At 41.1% G+C, this 26,261-nt stretch overlaps 1 protein-coding gene across 3 annotated transcripts in view; it reads right to left on the bottom strand.

Moving 5' to 3' along the window:
- The window catches only part of ECE2 (endothelin converting enzyme 2), a 246,486-nt gene that overhangs the window by 82,312 nt on the left and 137,913 nt on the right, over positions 1 to 26,261 (bottom strand). For all 3 annotated transcript variants that reach the window (XM_085635580.1, XM_085635581.1, XM_085635582.1), the window contains exons 3-4: positions 7,527 to 7,671; positions 60 to 275 (exon numbers count right to left, since the gene is read on the bottom strand). In XM_085635580.1, coding sequence (XP_085491706.1) covers positions 60 to 275; positions 7,527 to 7,671 — 361 coding nt within the window. The remainder of the gene's footprint in view (positions 1 to 59; positions 276 to 7,526; positions 7,672 to 26,261) is intronic.

Genomic DNA, 26,261 nt, shown 5'->3' with positions numbered 1-26,261 from the left:
GAAGCTTTGACTCCTGAGTCGCTACCACCACCGGTCCTTCTCCCACCGCCCCGGCTCACCTAGCAGGTGCTTCATGATGGCCTGGTTCTGGTCCCAGATGCTGTTGAAGGTGTTCCAGCGAGAGCGTCCATCGGGGAGGGGGTTCCGCTTGATCCACCCCCCGCAGGCATACTGGTAGAAGTCATCGCAGGGGTTCACCTCACGATCCAGGGCCTCCAGAATCTTACTGGCTACCGTGATGCAGGCTTCGCTCAGGCACGTGGTGTGGGAAGGATCTGTGCGGTGGAAAGAAAGAGCAAGAAGAGAGAGATTGGGAGAGAGAGAAAGAGACAGGGAGAATTAGAGATTGAGAGAGGCCAAGGGAGGATAAAAAGACAGAGAGAGATAGAGAGAGATAGAGAGAGAGAGAGAAAGAGAGAGAGAGAGTGAGAGAGCGAGAGCGAGAGAGAGCGAGAGAGCGAGAGAGCGAGAGAGAGAGAGAGAGAGAGAGAGAGAGAGAGAGAGAGAGAGTGAGAAAGGCATATTGAGGTCTTTTCTCAAGGTTTACTTCTCCACAGTACCTAAACACTATTGGCAGCCATGTTGGAAATGTTTGGAGGGATGTACGCTGAAGTTGGATTTTGGCACTTTGTACAGAAAGGTGAGTTTTTTGGCCGCAGACTCTTGTTGATGGTAACATGTCCCTACTTTAAACACCTTCACTTTCCCCATACTTTTAAGTCATCTCCTGCACTTCAACCTGATTCTATTTTGCTTTCATCCCTAACACTGAAATAACCTTTACCATGTCCCCTTTACTTTGTCTTACTTTCACCTTCACTTCATTCCCCAGTGCTAATCCTAAATTGCAACATAATGCTAACCTATTTCCGACGCTTCACTTATTTTCATTCCTTTTTAAACAGTACTAACATTAACCCTAAGTCTAATTAAATAGAAACAATTTAAAGTAGTTCAACTTTTGTTGTCTTATTCTAATGCTAACTCTAATCAGGGGTAGTGGAAGTGACATCCCACACCTCATGATCATTGATGACACCCAAGAGTTGACCCCTTGTCCTGCCCTTGGCTCAACAATGGAACTTAGGATGTGCCACTCAATGTAAGCCTTTCACAAGAATTTAAAGACTTTCCTTCACAGTCAAGGATAAACTCCTTCTCCTGTCTGTGCTTTGTCTGTTGTCCTGCTTAGCGCCGGTAGACCCTGTTGGGTAGCTGAGCGCTCTATAACTCTATATAACATAACACAACATAGCAAGAGACCTCTATTTGCTGTTGATGGACAGGTGGATATACAAGAAAGTGTATGGGGTTCATGGTCACTTTCTGTACTTGGGGGTGTCTTCATGAACCTTGAGCCCAAGGTGAGCAGGTGTAGTGAAGCAGCAGCGACGTCCATGCTTTTTGTACTTCTAATGTTAATCAATACTCTGTAATCAATTCACATGAGCCACTCAAATAAAATTAACATATATAAAAATTAATTATTGCCCTAGTCCTTAATTATAGAAACGCTGGAGTTGTTCGTGGGATTTGGAAAAAAGTTAACTAAACTTTATCAGAAGAAAAGAAATCGGGAACCAATTATGTCCCCCATCTGAGTGGTCAGCCTAGATATGAAGTTGATAGGTTATGGGTAATGTGTCAGGGCAAGTGCCATTGAATACCTCAAAGCCTTCAAAAGTGCACACTGGCCTTTACACCCTTGGAAGTCCAGGCTGCACTGAATTCCTTCGGAAGCGAGGGTGCCCCAGATACAAACGGACATAAAGCCACAATATTAAAAGCCAATGCTCCTTTATGGACACAGATTCTGTCTCTGCTAAACAGAAACTGTTCCTGAAAGTAAGTGGGGGTCATTATTAATGCCACTTTATAATCTATTAGATGTAGAGGGCAAATGTCTTGTGAATTTTATTCACAAAGAACTGGAGGCATCGGCCTCTAGCAAAGACCTAATTCTGTATTTTTGAAATTGGAACCCCCGAGTCGATGCCGCATAAAAGCTTCTTTACTGGCTCTTTCGTTACTTATACCAAAAATGTTCCACAAACGAGAATCTCCTCCATGCTGCATTTATCGATATCGCAACTGCCTTCGATTGTATTGGTAGATGGAGATGATGGAGAAAATTGATAAAATTGGAGATCCCACCGTCTTTTCTTAAAACTTTAAAACCACGGATATAGGTTAGAGTCAATCTAAGGCAGGGTTGTCTCCCAGAGAAAATATTCATCGATAAATGCCTTAGGCAGGGCTGCATTCTTGCACATTAACTTTTTAACTTCTATCCAGCAGACTTAGGATAGGATCTTTGTGAAGCGAATACGCTTCTCCCTAAAACATCTGGACAAATGCTGGATGTACTCCAGGATGCAGATGATACAGTGATGTGGGCCCGGGTCCCTTGTGGGCGATAGAGAGCTTTCAGTGCTTCGCACTGACTGGCAAATAACCTAAGAATGACCAAAGATAAGACTAAAATACTAGTTTGGGGCTGAAGGACAACTAAAAATGTCACTGGCACTTAGAAGGCATGCTGTTGGAACGTGCAAATAGTGACAAGTACTTGGGAGTGTGGTTGCACTTTCTGACACTTTCGTCCACTGTGTCAGCTTTAAGCATCTCTTTTTCTGTAATAAGTCGGCAGGCCTCTCTTTTACAAATGTTGCATTTAGTTGCTATTAAGTTTAAACCTACTCTCACATATGGCTTGATAGTTCTCTAAGGTAGCGATGTTTAACCTGTGGTTCAGTGACCCAGGGGGTCCGTGACTGTTTAGAAAATTAAACAATATTAATAATATTAACCAATTAATAAAGAGTATGTAAATTAAAAAGCAAAAATGTATTTTTGAAAATTTTAAAATGTTCTGTAGATGTGAAGGAATTTGAAATTGGAGGCTAAAAAAAATATTAGAAAAATATATATAAAAAAGATATTACCAGATCTACCAACTCACACAGTGCCACCATTTCACTTGATTTCATCTCCCTTTTTAAAAGATGTTTTTTTAGAGTTTTTGTATAGCGCAAACTAAACCCGAGACATCGGGTATCAGAGCGCTTTACATGAGCACCAGTTTTGTTACAGATGGACACATTCATTTTTAGGTCGAGCATTCAAGACTTCTTGTATATACTTTAGTATATACTTATATGTGTATGTACGTTGTGGGCTCTGGAGATCAGCCCTAGGACTTGTCTGCTTCTGCTTAGGGACTTTTTTTTCAGTTCAACTGCCTCTATTTAGCTGTCTTGATAGAAACGACCAGTAGAGGTCAGTAAAATACCAGAATTGCTTTCTGCTTGTTCAACTGCCTCTATTTAACTGTCTTGATAGAAAACGGCCAGTAGAGGACAGTAAAATACCAGAATTGCTTTCTGCTGAGGGACTTTCTTTTTTAATTTTTCTGGCAACTGCCTCTATTTAACTTTCTTGATGAAAAACGACCAGCAGAGGTCATTAAAATAACAGAATCACTTTAGCATTCTCTAGATTCCAGTCCATAGAAATTGTCTTCCACAAGCAACCGTAGACAATAATATTTTTTTCAAATCTTGTAATTTCAGTGATATGACCACCGAAGGCCCTGATTTTATATTAAAAACAGAGCTTTGGACCATACCATTTCCCGCTGCAAGGCAATTTTTCTTTCCACGTGTTCCTATACCTGGCGTGTCATGCAGTTTGGTGCTTACTTTCCCTCCATGTTAAAGAACAGTAGATGTTTCAGCACCCAGGCTAATGTGCTGCATAGCTAAATACATATAAGGTCCCAAAGGCGAGACCAATTGCATTGCAAATGCTTGGTTTTTTTTGTTAGGCACGGGGAGATTAAGTGATTTGCCCACAATCACAGGATGTTGAGCGTTGTTGCCGAGACTCGAACCCGGTTCCCCAGCTTCGAAGTCGACCGCTCTAGCTGTAAGGCTATATCCTCTCCCCTCACGCGGTCACACAGCGAGGAGCTGAAATCACATGGTGGCAGGGAAAATGAGCTGAAAACCTCCGTAAGCAGTTCATTTCCAGCTCTCTTTCAGAGGCAGTCAGCAGCCGATGCTCATTAAGAGGTGTGAAAACACCCCAGGACATCAGCGACAGTCTCTTTGAACCTTCGTTTTTCTTTTTTTACGGGAGGGGATGGCAGGCATGGTGAGGGGCAGAGTGCCTCTTAGGTAGCTCTCAGCATGAGGCCTCACTCTCTTCAAGGCCCTGCCCCCCCACACACACAGTGAAATTCATTTGTAAGTTGGCAGGTATGGATTAATTTGTGGGACTAGTGCAAGAGCTTCTAACAGAATATAGTATGGACAATGAGTGGCCTCAATTCAATTTAGAAAATATCCAACATTCCTATTAAAATTAAAGGTTTGATATTTTTATATTTGTTCTTGAACTAAACAGACCATTTAATAATTTATGTATTTGTTTGATTAATGCACGTTTCAGCATTTTTTTTCAGTATTGTTTTGTAGTTCAAATCATCGAAAATGCCTGGGTCAGGGTCCCCTGCTTACAGTAATGACTCAGTGGGGTTCTTCATATTCCAATAAGGATTCAGCACGGGTCCCTTTTGATGAAACAAGCTGAACTTGCATGCTTTCACCAGGATATAGTGGACTTGGGTGCAAGAAGACGCTCCTGGATGGCGCATAGCGTATATGAGTTTCTCGTGAAGTAAAAACATACGGCACACCTATTCATTTTCAATCAAAAGAGAACATGAATGAAATGTAGGTTCTCTTTGATTCCTCTCAGAGATTTTCAATACAGGAGGTTAAACCCAGAAAGAGACTCTATTTGTCGTCAATGTGCTTTGATGGAGAAGTCACTGATCCACAAACCATGTTTTTGGGAAAAATTGAATACAGGTGGATGACAACTTTTAAGATAATATTTTTACATCTAAGCATACGGAAGTGTCAAGAAGTGGTCAAGATATGTTTGCTGGGATTTGACCTCCCAATTGACTGGAAGATTTTTTTTATGTATGTCGATTGCTTTTAGAAAAGTTCTGACACCGGTGGTAGACATTTTTACTTGAAGTTGAAAACTCAATTATACCTGAACAGCAGCCCATAGTGCTAAGATGTAGATTTTAATTGTAATGATTTAAAAAAAATTGTACAATGAAATTTTACTTTAGTAATTCTAAATGAAATTAGATGTATATAAGATAATCATAAACCTTATTCTAACCCTAGTGATTACCGTAGCACTAATTTTAATTACGTAATAATTATATACCTTTATTTTAATTTATTAAAACTAATAATAACACTAACTACATCATTTAATTACATTAATTACTAAGAACATAACATTATTGCAGTACTATCACTGATCCTGAATTAATTTTAATTATGTTAATTTCCAATTGATGACAATAGTGCTAATCTGAAAGCTGACTTTAAATGAAACCCTAATCCTAAAGAACATTCTTATAAATTATATTAAAAAATTGTAGTGACAACCCTAATTCTAGATTATACTCACCTTTAAAGTTGTTTTCCTAATGGTTAGGGAAAAGTGATGGTTTGGATTGGCCAATACAGATGAAGTAAACGTGTAAATGAAGTAAAGGAACAATTTATCTAACAACGCAATGACGGCAGAGTAAATGTTGGACATTGTTCTGCTAGCTAACCTTAAGTGACTGAGTTTCCATAATTTCACAACCAAACTTTCAAAGTCTGACCATGCCTCCAAAGTCAGAGGAACTATCTTATATTCAGTGCCTAAGATCTTCTATTCGATGGCCTAGTTAGTGTTCACATCCCACTAAGCACATGTCATGAGCCAATGAGAGGGCTCAGGTTAACCACTAACCACATTCCCATCACAACTTGTGGGAAGTGGTGGGATTTTAGCCTTTCAGGTCCAACCCCAAATAACTCGCAGTTGACAACAACTCTCAGCACCACAAAGTACAGAGAGGTACAAGAGAATTGGAAAAGAGGACTTAGAATGGTTTGTGCCTAAAAGATCAGGTGAATAAGGAAAGGAACTCTGACTGCCGGGCATCGGAGTCAAGGATATCGCTCTTTGATCAGGCTGAGAAGTCTGTGAATAGATGACTCCCCGAACCTTGGAATTCTTTCTGTTGCAGGACAAACTAGAACCTGCCATTTTTTATCCCTCTTTGAACACAAATGATCATGAGCTATCCTTCTTTTTGACCTTCCATTTGATTGAGTGAGTACATAAAAATGTCCAAGGAGGGAGTAGATCTGAGGTTTACCATTAGCAGGATAAACACATGTACAGTATGAAGCCAATACTTGCAGCCACAGACGCAGGAGCCCAACCCCAGAGAGACGGTGGATCCTGTGTAATCCCCTAGAAGGGGGCTGAACAAGATCTGAATTAGTCTTGAAGCTCAGTCTAGAACGCTAGAACCAGGCGAGAGCAGTGTGGTGTCAGGGGATATACAGATCATTGGTGCAGCTGTTTCAAGAACAGCATCCCTTGGTAAGGGATCTTATCAGCAAACAAATCCAGGATACTGCAGGCAGAAATTGGCAGTGACAAGGGCTCTGGCTTTAGGGAAAGGAAGTTAGCCAAGACCTTGGAGATGGCAGTGAGGGATACCGGTTTTAAAAAAACAGACACTGGGCATCTGGCTGTGTTCTACCACTGAAATTTAAAAACACATTGGAGGTCAGGAATTGGACTAGCCAATAATTGTCTCCTAGGAAGGGGTTTCCTTCAGTTGATTTTGATCTCAACCTAAAGACCAGTTTGGGACAACAAAATGAGGTGGTGGAGATGGGAAGGAGGCAAAAGTCCTAATCTCATTAAGCCAACCTTGCAAACTCATAAGTACAACAAGGCTCCAAGGACTCCATCCCACTAATGATGACAGGCATGACAACCATGGCATGCCAAACAAGGCAGCCTGAAAAGGCCTATGAAGCATTCTGCAGAAAAACTAGTGTTCAATGAAAAGAAACTCCAGCGAACTGCTGAACACTGAGCTGCTGTTCGAGCAGGACCTTGAAGAAAACTGGGCCCTGAAAGTTTGCCGTCCACTCCAGAGGGCCACCAGACCTTGTCTGGACTCCCCAAAACACTGGATCAGGGATAGATAACTTGAAGGGCAAAGTCAGGACCCACTATCGGTATCAATTGTATGAGTAGGTGGGACCGCTATACATTGAGCCATGCAGGGCCTTTTCAAGCATCTTCATTGTTTTAAAAAGTTCATACAGACTTTAGACGTAAATAAACACCACAACACCCTGAATTTTACAGTAAACGGGTTACCGGACAATCTTTCCACTCCTCATCACTCTGACGGAGACCCCAAGGAGAAATGTTCAAGGTGTAATGCGGTGGGGTGCCTCTCCTTGGAGTCAGAGGAAAAGTGTTGAGGAACTCTAGGGGTAGTGTACAAATTGACACTACTTCCTGGCATGATACGGTGCTTTGGGGTGCGCTGGGTCAGTGCAGAGTTGTTGTTAAGTACCCGGAGAACGGTGTTGTGTTGGCAATGTGTGGGAAGCGTCTGCTGTTCCTCTTACCTTTGCTGTACTGGACTCCCAGAGCGATCACACAGCCAAAGAGGAGGACGGCCAGCAACAGAGTCACCAGACACAGAACCAGCTCCAGCTGAGTCCTGGCACCCAAGGGACCCAGGAAGTGTGCCCGACCCTTCCGGAACCCAACCTAAGCGATAATGATGGGATGGATTGAATTGGGAGGAGAGAATGGAGGCATGAAGGAGGGGATGTATGGATGGTAGGGTATATAAAGAAGAAGAAAGGACAGAAGGAAATAATGAAAGCAGCAAGGACGGGAGGAATAAATAAAGAATGGTATTATGAAAGAAGGTAGGACAGAAAAAAGGAAATACAAAGGAAGGAAGGGACAGCAAGAAGGAAGAAAGGGTAAAGGCAAGAAAGGAAAGACGAACATGAAGGAAGCGAGAAATGAGGACAGAATGGAAGGAGGAAGAGGGAAATAATGAAGAAGGAAGGACAAATAGGAGGAAAGGGTGGTGAGGAATGGAACAGCATTTTGGGAAGGAAATGAAAATGAAACAGTAGAAAAGTGCGAAAGTGCAAAAGGAAAATATGCGAACAGGGAAGAAGTACACATTTAACAAAGGAAGGAAAACAGAAGATAGAAAAGGGGCAAGATGGAAGATAGAAAGGGTAATAGAACAAGGGAAGAAAGAGGAGGGAAAGAAGAAAGGATGGAAGGAAAGATAGAGGGGTGAAGGAAAGACAGAAGGAAGGAATGAAAGAAGAAAGGAAGAAAGCGATGAATGAAGGAGAGAAGAAAGGAAGGAAGAAAAGAAGGAAGGAGGAGGAAAGTCACAGAAGTGGTAAAGGAAGTGAGAAGGAGAAGGTACAAATCAGAAAAAGGAAAGAAGAAGGAAAGAGAAAGGAGGGTAGAAAAGAGGGAAGTAGGCAGGTAAACGGTGATCAATAGAGCAGTCAGGCAAGAGACAGAGATGGGAGGTAAAAATGAAGAGAATAGGAAAAAAACGAGAAAAGTGTTTAGAATGCACAAGACACACCGAGACCTACTATAGTACAATGTGCAGGGACAAGATACATCAATGTTTTACAGACCAAGGGCTATATCTATGCCTTCAAAGATGAAGTTATTGGCGAGCAACTGAATCCTTCTGGTTTCAAGATTAGCAATCCTGATGATTTAGATTTTACATCAGGGTTCAAAGTCATAAAAAAAGCATAAATTGTAATGAAAGTGACTTTATTAGGAGTATTTGAGCTGATTGTTTTTTTTCATAACCTGCAGAATGCGCAGTAGTAGAATATTGTGGAACAAATATTATACTAAAAAATATTATTGACTACCAAAATGCCATCAAGAAAAATATGTGTAAGTATAGATTTACTGTCTTATCTCTACATATATATATCTTAAAGATATATACATTTTCAAGGTACGAGAGACGAGTACACGCTGACCCCTACTCGCTCCATCGAGCACCAGGCATAAGAAAGGTGCCGCTGTTTGGGGTGGTGGGGGGCACACAGACCAGTTGCTGGAGGGATACTGAAATACAGAGTTCTGACTTCAGGCTTTAAGGTATTAAAGTTAGATATGGAAGCTTTGTATGACTTGACTATATTAATTCAACTACACTTCTCAACAGCTAGTTGTATTTAGGTAGGGATGAGACTAATTGATTGGGGACGCCTGATGAATTAAGATTGGGCCACGTCTAATATTTTTTGTAATGACTATGTCTTTTACTTGCTAAGCTGTTTGTAATATTATATCAGTTTTTGTTTAAGTAATCTGTAGATGAATAGTGTAAAATAAATAATCCTAAAAAATAAAATACCACTACTTGTGCGTGTGCTGAGTTCGGGGATCACGGAGGGGCTCTATCGTACCACCTGCAGCGAGCGGATACTGTGACAGGTTTTTTCTGACTCCTAACACTCGTGCTATAAGAGCATAACTCAGCGGGGAAAGTGAGATACACCTGGCAGTTCCCCATTTCCCTGAAAAGGTTGCAGTTTCCTTTTGCGGCTTCGGTAACTGGGTGTAACGTCAATGATTTGAGAATAACACATCATCACCCAGTATCGCACTGGTCATCAGGGCTGTAAACTTGACTAGGCCTTTGTGAAATTGTTTTATGCTTTGAAATTCACAGAATTTGTGACATTTCACAGAAGATGTTTTCTCCACAAGCTAGTCTACTGCCTTAGCTTTGCTTGACATTTAAACGTCAGGTATATTCTCACATTAATTTGTCCCTTAAGATACCAGCAAGACAATTTTGCAAAAAGTCATCTATTTCCTGTAAAAATGTATTATTCGGCTTCTCTCCCAAACATGCAATCATTACAGTTTTGCACTGATGATATTTGGCTCAATGTGTAAATTTTTCCCCCAAAGGCATTGAAATCCCAGCCCAACTCCTGATGGACATCTAGCCCTGGATACCTCAAATGACCTTAAACCCACTTAAACAGAATGTCTTCTGATCTCCCGCCCAAACTGCTCCGTCCATGTCCAAGTCTGGCTCTTGCTGAACAACCACCACACCATTGTGGAATGTGCCAAATCCCTAAACTTCTTGGGCAATAATATGAACCTACATGCACATGTCAGATCATTGGCTAAAGGGGCACAACTAAGCTTAGGTTCCTATAAGATATGAAATCTTGCATTCCATTAGATCATTTTATAGAAGAGAATCAATCCGATGAATTAGTCAGGATTAAGGCTGAACTACACCAAGCCCCTCACAAATCAGCTTTACCTGTTGAGGCTCAGCTTGCCACCTGGTCAAAAAAAAGTTATTATATTGCTCTAACTCTGATCACACAAAACTGGCTCACCGTTGAGGCAAGAAGCACCTATAAGCTAACCTGCATCATTTACAAGGCACTGACTTCTGGAACCCCCAACCTATCTTCCTGTGAAACAGGGCCAAGGCAAGCGAAGATCTTTGAAACCCTTCCTCTTCAAATCCATCATTCGGATAGAGAGAGACCTTATAACGATCCTTCTCTTTGAGTTGTCCTTAGATCTGGAACTCCCTCTGCAAAGCCATCAGAACAACATATCAGGGTAGTTTAAAAAAACTTGTAAAGTGTTTGTTGTTTCAATACCACGTTGCATCCCGAGGGACGTGTAAAGGCACCCAGTATTATCCTGTAACTAACAGCCTAATTTAGATCTTGGCGGAGAGGAATACTCTGTCACAAACGTGAGGGAGATCCCGTCTGCCATATTACGATTCTATTGTTTCTTATGGAGATCGTAATGAGGCGTACAGGATATCCGTCACTTTTGTGATGGAGTATTCCATCCACCAAGTTCCAAATAAGGCCTTAAGACTGATATCTGTCCTCATGGTCATACACCTTCACATATGGCATGATATTATGCTACTCTTATTTAGATTATATTTATGTATTATGTCTAGTGCTCACAGCATTAACTGTAACCCTGGCTAAAAGTTAATTATGCCGGGTCCATGTATTGTAAAGATGAGCATGCACAAAAAATACAGGTCTCAATCGTCAACTCAATCCAAAAAGAGGGAGTGGGCGAACTATTTGGGAGTGCTGGAAAGGTGAATCTTCTACCTGATGGATCTCAGAAATCCAGAAATGGTCATGTAAAGATAAGGCCATCTCAATTGGCCTGCTCTAAGCTATGCATAGACACTAACAAAATAAGTTAGTACTATCTGTGGCAGTGCTCAAGCCCCTGCCAGATCAACTCACATGGCTGGGAGTCACATACAGCACATACACACTGTCAGGCTTTGACCTGTACACACTCAGCAGATAATAACTGAATATCATGCAGGTGATGTATGTGAATAAACCATTTAGGAAATGAGTAAAAAGTGGACCAATGATAAACAGAAACAATGCGTGACCAGAAAAGGAAAAGTATCAAAAATAAAAATGTTATTACTTTTCAAAACCAAATGTTTATGAAGAATATTTTTTAATATTTTTTGGTTTTTAAATGACAAACAGGAAAAAAAATACAAAAAAATGACATCAATAACAATTTTGATAAATATTTCTGTTTTGGCCAATGCATTGAGTGCAAAATATGGATATATTGCTAATAGTCTTCAATCATTCTTATCCATTCATACATGGCCGAATAGTACTGCATATTAATATATGTCAGCAATTTTATTATTATTGTAGACATAAGGACAGAAAATTCAATTTTAAACTATCAAAACAAATTAGTCATAAGATAACGTAATTCGTGTCTACGTGCGTTTCGGCTGTACGCCTTTATCAGGTAGCCATGTTGGTCTAATATATTCTAGAAATTACTCAGTCATAAGAATATCCATCACGGTGCAAAACTTGTGTGAATATAGTGGTTTGTGTGAATATAGTTGTTTGCAAGAAACAGTAGTGACTTGTTAACAACCGCTTTTTCGAAGTGTGGTTTTAGGGCACAGCGGTATGGGAGATCGCCAATGAGGACCGTGAGGGTGTACGGGCAGTAGACGATGCTCGGATATCGCTGCGGAGGCCTCGTATGAGATTATATCTTCACCTAGGCTACCACACACATTCAATTTGGCTATATCATTAGAAGGATCAAAAGTGTTTCATCATTGTAATTTGAAACCCTCATTGCCAATACCACGCCGGTCCCGCAGCATAAACACTAGTCTTCCCACAAGTTCCCCAGATAAAAGCATTACATCGTCTAAAGGAGTTTATCGCTTGTTTTGCAACCACACTTCGAAAAAGTGATTTTTAACAATCGTATTAGAAATGGGCACATATTACATAACAGAGAGTGAACCATATTATTTTCCTTCGTTTGCTGACATACCTTTTTTTTTTTTTTTTAAACTTTATTTGTGGTTTTAAGCAATTATTTAACAATGTAATGTTACAATGCCAGCAAGTTCAAAGGATCAATGACTGAGAGGTACACAATCCAGAATACAAATATACAAATAGCTACACTTGTGCAATTGCGGAGTCAGATCGATGGCTCGGGCAGGAGTGTGAGAAATAAACAATATAAACCCATCAAGGCAGAGACCCCATACATGCAGTGCAGACCTACTCTGTCCAGGTGCTAATCCACACCCACTCCTGAACCTCTACGGAACCCAGGCTGTCTCCGCCAGGCAAGAGAGCGCAGCTATGCAACGAGAGAAGGTAGAAGCGCCAGTCACTCCTCGCCCGCATTGCCAGTCACACTCAGCGTAGTAGCGCCCCCTGCAGGATCATGCGTCAGGAGGTATCCCACCAACGGCCCCCATATATCCCTGGGCTGTGAGGCCCACGGCAAAAGCTCAGCATAGGTGGTGCTCTGTTCTTGGCAGAATATCATGTCAGCTCGCCATTCCTTGAACTTCGGGGCCCGACCCCTACCCCATCTACAGGCCACTTTCCGTTTCGCTAGCAGCATTGCGATGGCAACATATTTTTTATGTGTCGGAGGTATGTGAGCCGTGTGCCCCAGGAGCGCAAGCTGCGGGTCTCCTTCCAGCTGAGCCCCAAGCATGCTTCCCAGTGCCGTGAACACCTGCTCCCAATAATCACGCACCGCGACGCAGCTCCAAGCAAGATGCAGAAACCCCGCTCCCGGCTGCCCGCATCTCCCACAGCGATCATTGTCAGCTAGCCTGAAGCGCAGCTTCTTAACCGGCGTGTAGTATATCTGATGCAAGAACTTAAAGTGTATGACCCGGAACCTACTACTAGCCGATATCTGTGCCATCTGGCGACATCAATATCGCCATTGCTCATCAGTGAGTTCGCTCCCTAGCTCCCCCTCCCAGCGGTACGTTTGCTGACATACCTTTGAAGTCACTACTGTTTCATACAAACCACTATATTCACACAAGTTTTACACCGTGATGAATATTCTTATGACTAAGTAATTTCTAGATTTTATTAGACCAACATGGCTACCTCATGAAGGCGTACTGCCGAAACGAGCGTAGACACGAATTACGTTAGCCATGACTAATTTGTTTTGATGGTTTAAAATTAAATTTTCTGTCCATATTTCTACAATAATAATAACATGACACGAATTACGTTAGCCACGATTAATTTGTTTTGATGGTTTAAAATTGAATTTTCTGTCCTTATGTCTACAATAATAAGAACATTGCTGACATATATTAATACGCAGTACTATTCGGCCATGTATAAATGGATAAGAATGATTGAAGACTATTCGCAATATATCCAAATTTTGCACTCAATGCATTGGCCAAAACAAATTGTATATTTATCAAAATTGTTATTGATGTCATTTTTTTGTATTTCTTTTCTTGTTTGTCATTTAAAAACCAAAAAATATTTAAACATATTCTTCATAAATATTTGATCTTGAAAAATAATAAAAATTATATTTTTGATACTCTTGCTTTTCTGGTCACGCTTTGTTTCTGTTTATCATTGGTCCACTTTTTACTCATTTCCTAAATGGTTTATTCACATGCAGTATTTCGACCCTGATTTAGGAAATGTATTCAGGGGTACTCCTATTTTCACACATAGTATCATGCAGGTGATGCAACCAGCAAAAATAGTGCTGCCATTTGTTTCCAAATAATACAGCATATGAACTCTGCAGAATGAGTTCTCAGTAGATCAATGGACCTGCTGCAGAGATCTATGTTCTACACTTTTGATTGCAGACGGGTGAATCAACACATCATAATTTGTAAGTTGATAAAATAAGTACAATTGAGTAGGCGTGTGTGATTTCATGCGTTTTATGAAAGGACTCACTTCTCCTGTGCCTGTGGTTGAGACAGTTGCAGGTCAACCATGCATGATGCAGGTCATCATTCTCCTTAGGTTACGAGAATGAGAGTCACTCAGGTGTGCAATCGTACAACTGGTACATGTATTCATGGTGGATCTGTCAGTCTGTAAACCACAGGAATTTTTAGGAGGAATTTCTAATATCAAAAACAGCAGGAGCCTGAATCTTAAGGAGGTTCTTGCCACTGCCAATCCCTAAACCTACAAAATCAAAGAGTTGGTGAAATATGGCAAAGCAGACCTTTTAGAACCAGGCTAGCTGTCCCTTAATACCCCTAAAGCAAAACAGAACATACATACATTTGCTTCATACAGCAGGGTACAGAAAATGTACAGGTTATGGACACATGTGACAGAGATATTTCTCAGTTATCTGAGAGCAGATCTTACTCTAAGTGACATGCAGAAAACAAGTATAAACTCTTGCTTCAATGACTGAGTCTTAGAACACAGCTATCTTGGATGACATTTTTAAATGAAAATATAAACTTCTCTGGCTGTAAAGATTTAATTTATGAATTCTGGCTGATATATTTTGTGCTGTGAGTGAGGAGAGAGAGGCATCTAGCCTCCTCACCCCGTTTTGGATTTTACCATGGAACTGGTACCAAATGGGTGCAACAACATGCAGGGTGCTATGCTGTGTGGCATTACTTCTTGGAAACAATCCTTGCAACGCCCATGGCTGGCATGCCTAAGAATCAACTAAAAGTTATCCTGACTGGCATGATTGAGGCTGCAATCTATCCTGGCTGAAAGGACTGGAGACTTACATTAATCATCCTAGCTGGAATGATTGAGGCTGCAATCTATCCTGGCTTCAAAGATTGGAGACGTAAATTAATCATCCTAGCTGGAATGATTGAGGCTGCAATCTATCCTGGCTGCAAAGATTGGAGACTTACATTAATCATCTTAGCTGGAATGATTGAGGCTGCAATCTATCCTGGCTTCAAAGATTGGAGACTTACATTAATCATCCTAGCTGGAATGATTGAGGCTGCAATCTATCCTGGCTGCAAAGATTGGAGACTTACTTTAATCATCCTAGCTGAAACGATTGAGGATGCAATCTATCCTGGCTTCAAAGATTGGGGACTTACATTAATCATCCTAGCTGGAATTATTGAGGCTGCAATCTATCCTGGCTGCAAAGATTGGAGACTTACAGTAATCATCCTAGCTGAAACGATTGAGGCTGCAATCTATCCTGGCTGCAAAGATTGGAGACTTACAGTAATCATCCTAGCTGAAACGATTGCATCCTCAATCGTTTCAGCTAGGATGATTAAAGTAAGTCTCCAATCTTTGAAGCCAGGATAGATTGCATCCTCAATCTATCCTGGCTTCAAAGATTGGGGACTTACATTAATCATCCTAGCTGGAATGATTGAGGATGCAATCTATCCTGGCTTCAAAGACTGGAGACGTACATTAATCATCATAAGTGGAATGATTGAGGCTGCAATCTATCCTGGCTGCAACGATTGGAGACTTACTGTAATCATCCTAGCTGGAATGAATGAGGCTGCAATCTATCCTGCCTTCAAAGATTGGAGACTTACTTTAATCATCCTAGCTGAAACGATTGAGGATGCAATCTATCCTGGCTTCAAAGACTGGCGACGTACATTAATCATCATAAGTGGAATGATTGAGGATGCAATCTATCCTGGCTTCAAAGACTGGAGACTTACTTTAATCATCCTAGCTGAAATGATTGAGGATGCAATCTATCCTGGCTGCAAAGATTGGAGACTTACATTAATCATCATAAGTGGAATGATTGAGGCTGCAATCTATCCTGGCTTCAAAGATTGGAGACTTACTTTAATTATCCTAGCTGGAATGATTGAGGCTGCAATCTATCCTGGCTTCAAAGACTGGAGACGTACATTAATCATCATAAGTGGAATGATTGAGGCTGCAATCTATCCTGGCTTCAAACATTGGAGACTTACTTTAATCTTCGTAGTTGAAATGATTGAGGCTGCAATCTATCCTGGCTTCAAAGACTGGAGACGTACATTAATCATCATAAGTGGAATGATTGAGGCTGCAATCTATCCTGGCTTCAAAGATTGGAGACTTACATTAATCATCCAAGCTGGAATGATTGAGGATGCAATCTATCCTGGATTCAAAGATTGGAGACTTACATTAATCATCCAAGCTGGAATGATTGAGGCTGCAATCTATCCTGGCTTCAAAGATTGGAGACTTACATTAATCATCCTAGCAGAAATTATTGAGGCTGCAATCTATCCTGGCTGCAAAGACTGGAGACTTTACTTTAATCATCCTAGCTGGAATGATTGAGGCTGCAATCTATCCTGGCTGCAAAGACTGGAGACTTACTTTAATCATCCTAGCTGGAATGATTGAGGCTGAAATCTATCCTGGCTGCAAAGACTGGAGACTTACTTTAATCATCCTAGCTGGAATGATTGAGGCTGCAATCTATCCTGGCTGCAAAGACTGGAGACTTACTTTAATCATCCTAGCTGGAATGATTGAGGCTGCAATCTATCCTGGCTGCAAAGACTGGAGACTTACTTTAATCATCCTAGCTGGAATGATTGAGGCTGCAATCTATCCTGGCTGCAAAGACTGGAGACTTACTTTAATCATCCTAGCTGGAATGATTGAGGCTGCAATCTATCCTGGCTGCAAAGACTGGAGACTTACTTTAATCATCCTAGCTGGAATGATTGAGGCTGCAATCTATCCTGGCTGCAAAGACTGGAGACTTACTTTAATCATCCTAGCTGCAATGATTGAGGCTGCAATCTATCCTGGCTGCAAAGACTGGAGACTTACTTTAATCATCCTAGCTGGAATGATTGAGTCTGCAATCGATCCTGGCTGCAAAGACTGGAGACTTACTTTAATCATCCTAGCTGGAATGATTGAGACTGCAATCTATCCTGGCTACAAGGATTGGAGACTTACTTTAATCATCCTAGCTGGAATGATTGACTGCAATCTATCCTGGCTGCAAGGATTGGATACTTACATTAATCATCCTAGCTGGAATGATTGAGGCTGCTATCTATCCTGGCTTCAAAGATTGGAGACTTACATTAATCATCCTAGCTGGAATGATGAAGGCTACTATCTATCCTGGTTGCAAAGATTGAGGCTGCAATCTATCCTGGCTGCAAAGATTGGAGACTTACATTAATCATCCTAGCTGGAATGATGAAGGCTGATATCTATCCTGGTTGCAAAGATTGAGGATGCAATCTACCCTGGCTGCAAAGATTGGAGACTTACATTAATCATCCTAGCTGAGATGGTTGAGACTGAAATCCGTCCTGGCTGCAAGGACTGGGACTTAAAATGCAATGGCTGAGATCAGCTCCAATGCAATCAGAATTAATGCAATCCAATCAATCCTGAATGAAATCTGTACTTAAAATATCACTATAATGGGTGACATGACTTTGACCGCGATTGATTGAAGACACAATGATTGAGACTTAAAGTATTATTAATCCATCTGACACAACTGTGGTTGCAACTGTCATGGCTGGAACAAATGTGGCTTAACTATCAATATAGTATCTGCCAGGATTAAAGCTAGAACGTGTTTTAGTGCAATGATTGAGAATTACAATGTAATTATCCTGATTGCAAAGACAAGCAATGTATTTATTCTGGGTGCAATGAAAAGGGTTTCAAGAATAATTATCCAGGCAGATAAGAGTAGCTGTAGTCAATCTTGGTTGCAAAGATCAACACGGACATTAATATTATCAGATGAATTTGCTCTATCTATCATTTATCTATAGCACCACTTTACCAATTTATAGAGCTCGTTACAAAGAACATGACAATACAGTTCATGATTGAAACTTAAAATATATTTATCCCAGGTGATAGTGATGGCGACTGCATTTAATCCTAGCTGCAATGATTGAGACTTAAAATATATTTATCCCGGCTGATAGTGATGGCGACTGCATTCAATCCTAGCTGCAAGGATTGAGACTTAAAATATATTGATCCCGGCTGACAGTGATGGCGACTGCATTCAATCCTAGCTGCGATGATTGAGACTTATCCGGGCTGACAGTGATGGCGATTGCATTCAATCTTAGATTCAATGATTGAGACTTAAAATATATTTATCCCTGTTGACAGTGATGGCGACTGCATTCAATCCTAGCTTCAATGATTGAGACTTAAAATATATTTATCCCGGCTGACAGTGATGGCGACTGCATGCGATCCTAGCTGCAATGATTGAGACTTAAAATATACTTATGGCAGATGACAGTGATGGTGACTGCATTCAATCCTAGCTGCAATGATTGAGACTTAAAATATATTTATACCAGCTGACAGTGATGGCGACTGCATTCGATCACAGCTGCGATGATTAATACTTTTAATATATTTTCATCCCGGCTGGCAGTGATGGTGACTGCATTCGATCATAGCTGTGATGATTGAGACTTTAAATATATTTATGGCAGATGACAGTGATGGGGACTGCATTCGATCATAGCTGCGATGATTGAGACTTTAAATATATTTATGGCAGATGACAGTGATGGGGACTGCATTCATTCCTAGCTGCAATGATTGAGACTTAAAATATATTTATGGTGGATGACAGTGATGGCGACTGCAATCGATCATAGCTGCGATAATTGAGAATTTTAATATGATTATCCCGACTGGAATGACAGAGACTGCATTTTTTCCGGCTACAATGAATGAGGCTTATGCTATCAGTGTCCTGGCTGACCTGAAGAAGACCACAACGTATCTAGGTACAGTGACTGTGACCTGAAATATGATTATCATGTCTGTGAGGGTGTAATTATTCTGCTTGCAATAATATAAACGTCAAGGAAAAATTATCCTGGCAGTCACAACTTCAGCTGCTATTAGTTGCGGCTGGAAAGATTGACACATTACATTAATCCTCTCTGGTGGATTAACTTTATTTATAGTGTTTCAATAGCCTCACTTTACGAATTTAGGGCCAAATGTACTACCCATTTTTGCATGCGCAAATGAGTTTGCGAACCCGTTTGCGCATGCAAAAACCTATTGGGCCCTGTACATAGCCTATTTTGCGACTTGCTAAATAGGTTTTGCAACTCGCTATTTGGAAGGGCCGTTCCCTTCCAAATAGCGAGTCTCAAAACCATGTACAAATGTTTTGCGACTGCAATTGCGGTTGCAAAGCACTCGCAATTACCACCTACTTCAAGTAGGTGGCAATGCATTCGAGATTCCGGCGGGAGAAGGACGCCACGTCTGCGGATACACAGACTTGTTCACCACTAATATCGTGCTGAATGACTGAAGACTGAAATCACCTACTTACTAGGATTATCTTACCCGCGCCGGAGGACCGTGTGGGTCGGAATTAACACCACACGATAATAAACACAAATTTAAGCCTTTCCAGCCTTGAAAAAGTCGCAAGTGTAATACTTGAAGGCGGCGAAACACGTGTTGGCATCTGGCTCTCAACCGAATCACAGTTCGTGAGAATAAATGTTTGGACCAAAGAAACACTAAAGACTCAAGCTTTTTATCATTATATACAATCATTTTGTGTTGGATCACACTGTTAACACTGTAATGATATGACTTCTGTGTGCTAAGGATTTTGTATTTGCATTTGCAAAGGGGAAGGGGTTCCCAGGGGACCCCTTCACCTTTGCAAATGCATGCAAAATTAGGTTTTAAGGGCAGGCAGTGGGCCCAGGGACCCCTTCCTGCCCTAAAAAGCATAAAACAAAAACGTTTCATTTTTATTTTTGGAATGCATCCCGTTTTCCTTTAAGGAAAACGGGCAGCATTTTAAAAAACTGCTTTATTTAAAAGCAATCACAGACATGGTGGTCTGCTGAGCCCAGCAGGACTGGCATTCCCAATGGGCTCGCAAATTGCGAGAGGCTCATTAATAATACTGAGCCTCGCAATTTGCGACCCCATTGGGAATCGCAAACAGTGTTAAACACACTGTTGTACATTTCAGTTAGCGCCTTGCAATTTGCGACTCGCAATAAGTTGCAAATTGCGAGGCACTAAATGAAATGGTCGTACATCTGGCCCTTGGTATTAGAATTCTTTACAAAGACCATACAAATGTTGATAGACTGATGTCTCTATGTTGTAATGATTGAGACTTAGGAAATAGTTCCCCTGGTTGGCATGACTGACAATTCAGGTATCTTGGCTGCTATCAGTGAGACATCAAACATTCTTTTTCTTACTAGCTCGATTGTGAGTGCAATCTACTATGGCTGCGAGGATTGAGACACACAATATTAAAGATCCCGCTAACATGATGGCGACGGCCTTATCGCTATAATGAAAGAATGAAGACTTTGGCTATCTATGTCTTGACTAAGACTCAATGTAAAATCAAAGGGGGGAATGGATCACTTGTACCTGCCACCAGGGTCCGTTATGTCCTTTCCGTCAGTACTTCAAAATGGAGTACTTAAAAAACCCTCATTCACGCAGGTAGCTCATGCGGCGGTATATCTTGACTCTCCGCCTCTCGTTATATGCGTGACAGCATCATCATAGGGTCTCTCTTTTGTATGCTTCCTCCACCTGGAGGGAACCACTGGTTTTTCAGTAGTGATCAGAAATCAAGGAGGTGAGTGAAAAGTGAGGTGTAGTGCTCCTTTAAAAAGTAATCCTCATACTAGCCAAAAATAACCTTTTTATTCTGTCTGGTGTATGGGAGAACTATGTAAAAAAATGTTTATGTGCAGTGATGGGCTAATTATGAGTCCACCGCACTATGGTCGACATGTTTCAGCCCGGTATCCGCCCCATGAAGGGTCGATGGGCTTTCTTCAGGACTTAAGAACTGTGCATAAATTGGGTGTTTACCAATTAGAGTAGTCAGGGTAAATACCCTGAGGTTAAGGTCAATAGTACCTGGAGGAAGAGACAGAAATTGAAGAAATGCTGATGCTCATCAAGGTTCAAATTGAACATGAAGTGAAAAGTACAATTAAAATAGTGAAGTTCATCATTGAACAAACACGGGACATTAAAAAATTTGAAAATAATAAAAGAAGAGAAAAAGTAGCAATCCTTTAGCTTACAAAGCATACTATGGCAAATGGCAACTCTTTAAATGCTGTGGTTTATGTTAGCTGTTACCAACTGTTGCAAATACACACTCGCGCATAATCTTTCACATATAAAATGGCAACTCTTTTTGATGATGCTGTAGTACTTATTGTGACAACAGAGTCTCTGATTAGTCATATGTTGGTATGCTCTAGTTTGTGTTATATCGTCATATGTATCATACTCTATAAGGTGTAATGTAGCGGTACAGCGTATTCAAATAGAAGCATATTCAAATACAGGGAGATCATGGGCCCATCTCAAGCGCTGATGATATCGTTTTTGCCTACCAAAGAGAACTTATTGCAGTGTACTCTGTAATTCATTACGCGCTGTCTGTTAATCTGTGGGGATTTAAAAAAGGCGTCACCTCTATAGTAAAGACTGTCGGGGATATCGTATCTACTCGTGACACAGGAGCCTCAGTGTTTTTCGCTAGGGCGATGTTATTCGTTTACCTTGTACAAAGTATCGCTTAGTCACATCGTATGGTCGTTAACGTGGGATGCATACCTTTTTTTGAAGTCCCAAGTTGGGCTTCAAGCGGGGCCACTGGCAGCGTAGTACCTGCTAATGGATTTAAAAAGGAGGGGTTGGATCACAAACAGTTCTGTTTCGAGTACATTACGTGTCTTGCTGTGTGGGGTCCAGCGCTGATCCTACCTCTTCGGCGGTGTTGGCACGACTTGTGCTGACGCAGCTTGCAGACTCCCGTATGGCGCGGGGTCTCAAGCGTCAGCAATAAATCGTCAAGGAGAGGAGAGTGAAGAAAGACTCTCGCAAGGCTGAAGAAAGTTCTTTTTTATATAGAAAGGGCCATTTTTATTAAAAACAAAGAGAAAACTCTCTCTGGTTGTTGATATTTCTGAATTTTTAAGCTACAGTTTTTCTGTAGCTTGATAAAATAACGATCATGTAACTGAAAAGGTGATTGTCCGATGGCACTAGTGCTTATTGAGGAGGGACACAGCGGAATATTTTTTCATGGTGTGGCGTTGTATCTCTTATTTTCAGCTTCGGTTTTTCACTTTATGCTGAGCCATGGTATATTATCGTTTAGGCCAGTAGTGTTCGTCTTGAGGCGATGCACCCATCTTTGCTCTTTTTCAAAAAGGATTTTCTCCGCATTCTGGCTTGTTCTAGTCAGTGTCTCAATGATTACCCAATTGAGTTAGTCAATGGAATGGCCATGTTCAATGTAGTGTTTGCTCATCTTTGTTGTTTCATGTTTGCAGTTGACATTGCTTCTATGTTCACAAATTCAATTCTCTGCTTGATTTTGCGACAGGTCATACCAATGAGCCTGAGATTGCATGGACAAGTGATCATGTAGATCACGTGTGTTGTATTACAGTTGGTGTGTTGTCTGATTGTCCATTTAGTTCAGGGGTCAGTTGTAAGTTTTTTGTAATGGTTGTGAGTTTGCAAACTGAGCATTGTCCGCAAGGGTTGTGGCCCATTACTGCTGGTATGTTCCACAGTGTGTTGGTAATTCTGTTTCTTTGGGGGGTTTGAGGCCGTGTATGTACTAAAATGTCTTTTATGTTCATTGTTCTTCTATATGCGAACCTTGGTTTAGGCCAATCAAGTGTTCCTGAAGTTAGTATTCACCAGTTTTTGTTAATTATCTTTTTGACAATATTGCTGGCTGTGCTGTATGTGGTGACGCATGTTAGATTGTCAGGTGTTGGGCTCTTTTGTGTGGATTCGAGTAGGCTTTCTCGTGGTTGGTTTCTTGCCCGTTTTTGGCATTTTGCCACTGTTTTATTTGGATAATCCCTCTTAGAAAGTTTTATACACAGATCTTTTGCTTGTGTTTTATATTCTGTCAGTTCACTGCAGTTCCTCTTTAGGTGCAAAAATTGGCTATAGGGTAAGTTGTCTCTGAGTGGGCGCGGATGAAAGCTGTTATACGAGAGGAGACTGTTTTTCGCAGTTGGTTTGAAAAAAGTCTTTGTTTTGATAGTGCTGTCCTCTATGTAAATGGTTAGATCTAAACAGTCTAGTTGCTTCTGATCTGAAGTGTAGGTGAATTTTAGGCAGTCGTCCTGCATGTTCATCCATTCGTGGAATTGGCTGAGGCTGGTTTTATCGCCTTCCCAGATCACCATGCTGTCATCTATGTATCGCTTCCAGAATCGAATCTTGGAAAGGTGTGGGTTAGTTGTATTGTGAACAAACATTTTTTCAAAATTGCTGACATAGAGTTCTGCTACGCTTGGAGCAAATGTGCTTCCCATGGATTTACCGTGGCATTGTTGATACAAGGTTCCATTGTACTCAAAATAGTTTTCGGTGAGTGCAAGTTTGCAACATTCCAGAACGAAATGTCTAGGTGTTTTGTGAGGCCAATTTTGTTCAAAAAGTAGTTCCTCCAAGGTTTCCATCGTTTTCTTTTGGGGCAGGCTAGGATATAGGCTTTCAACGTCAAAGCCAACTAAAATCATTGTTTCATTGGAGAAGGTTTCTTCTCTGAGAAGGTTAAGTAGATCTCGAGTATCCTTGAGGTAAGTAGGAGTTTTTTGGACCAATGGTCTTAGATATTGGTCTGCGAATTGTGATAGGGGTTCAAGGACCGACCCTATACCTGATACAATAGGGCGTCCAGGTGGCGGTCTTCTCTCTTTGTGTATTTTTGGGAGTGAATAACAGTAAGGTACTTTTGGTGAAATGGTCTTTGAGAAGTCAGCCTCATTTTTCGAGATACATCTGTTGACCTTGGCTTCCTCTACCATTATTCTGATGGTTTGTTGTAGTCTGGGTGTAGGATCAGTCTTAATGATCTTGTAGAACTTTACATCAGATAGGAGTTCGAGGCATTGCTGATTGTAGTTCTCTTTATTCATAAGGACAAAGCCACCGCCTTTATCAGCCGGTTTGATTACGAGGTCTTTGTTTTGTCTTAGGTCTCCTAGTGCTTGTTTTTCTGCTTTTGTCATGTTCATGAATGGTTTTTTTGTTTGGATTTTGATGTCTTCAATTTCGCCCATCACTGCCTGTTCAAACGTTTGGATCTCGATTGGGATCTGGTGGTTCATTGGGCAGAAAGGGGATTTTGGTCATAAGGGAGTGTCACCATCTGTTATCTTCTTTCCCACTGAAGAAGGCTTTTAGTTTTAACTTTCTGCAGAATTCTGCTACTTCGCATTGTATTTTGAAAACGTCCAGTGTGGGTGTAGGTATGTAACCTAAACCTTTGTTTAGTACATTTTCTTGTTCTTCAGTTAGAGTGATGTCACTCAGGTTGATCACAAGCGGGTCGTGCTTGTTCCTGGTTTTTCTTTTGTCAAGCTTGACATTCTCCTGGTGAGTATTTGCCTCTCCTGATCTGTCCATGTTACTCCTTTTCTTCGTCCTCTCTGATTTGGTTGGCCTCTCCCTAAAAAAGGCGGTTGTTGCATGAATTAGCCCACAAAAGGACCCATTGGTGGAGGTCCTGCAGTGTATGGGTTCATCCATCCATGGTAGTTCGGTGTGAAATGTTGAAGGAGAGGTTGTTGTTGGTCTCCATAGTGAGGGTTGCGCCACATATTTGGTCTGCGGCGTTGTTGGCGTCTGTATCTTCCTCTGTTCCTTCTTTATTGTCTAGTGTCATCATTACTCCAATCAGAATTATCTTTTGAGTTACCGCTGGTATCGTTATCTGATGTGTTTTCTGATACTTCGTAATCATCCTTGCTGTAAGGATGCATTTTCTCCATTGAAAAGCGTTTGAGGTCTTTTCCTAATTTTTGTATTTTGTTTTGGGTTATGTATTCCTTGGTTTCGTTCATCTCCCTATTGATTTCTTCCAGTCCTTTTTTGTAGACGGTTATGTGTACCATGTTTTTCAGTTTCGCCTCACTCAGTTGTATTTTAATCGTCAGGGCTTCTGTCAATCTTGTTGCGGTTTTAATAATAAGGACTAGGTAGTCCCTGGTGCATTTCCATGAAATAGCCGGCCAGTCTTTCCTGAAGGCTAGGTCATGGAGGAAGATGCGTGGTGCATTGTGTAACCAGAGGCCTCTGGGGGCAGCATTTGCACGAAGATATTCGGTCATGAATACGCCATGAATAGCGGTTCTTACTTGTTCTTTTTTGGTCTCTGATAGGTCTTCCCAGTCAGTGTTCTGTGCTAATGTTTGATTTAGATCTTTATCTTGTAGTAATGATTGTAAAGAAAGGATTGCGTTGATCTCATCTACTGAGTAGCTCAGACCTAAGTTCTCTGCCATTGTGGAATCCTTTTTTTGTTGTTTTTTGTTATTTGGCTGGTCTGAGTGGATTGATTATTAGAAAAAAGGGAGAAAGTGATGATCGAAATTCCCAATTAGGCAAAGTCGATGTTAATAATTCCAAGTAGGAACAAGAAAACTCCCACAGCTGTACGCTGCTAAATATATTCAAATCAGGGATTGGGGGAGTAAGAAGCGATTGTGATCCATTCAGCTTCCTGTTGTACAATCAAAAAATCAAAGGGGGGAATGGATCACTTGTAGTTGCCACCAGGCTCCGTTATGTCCTTTCCGTCAGTACTTCAAAATGGAGTACTTAAAAAACCCTCATTCACGCAGGTAGCTCGTGCGGCGGTATATCTTGATTCTCCGCCTCTCGTTATATGCGTGACAGCATCATCATAGGGTCTCTCTTTTGTATGCTTCCTCCACCTGGAGGGAACCACTGGTTTTTCAGTAGTGATCAGAAATCAAGGAGGTGAGTGATACGTGAGGTGTAGTGCTCCTTTAAAAAGTAATCCTCATACTAGCCAAAAATAACCTTTTTATTCTGTCTGGTGTATGGGAGAACTATGTAAAAAAATGTTTATGTGCAGCGATGGGCTAATTATGAGTCCACCGCACTATGGTCGACATGTTTCAGCCCGGT

This window comes from Triturus cristatus, chromosome 11 (assembly GCF_964204655.1).
Source record: "Triturus cristatus chromosome 11, aTriCri1.1, whole genome shotgun sequence".
NCBI lineage: Eukaryota > Metazoa > Chordata > Amphibia > Caudata > Salamandridae > Triturus > Triturus cristatus.
This window is presented reverse-complemented; position numbering and strand designations above follow the sequence as displayed.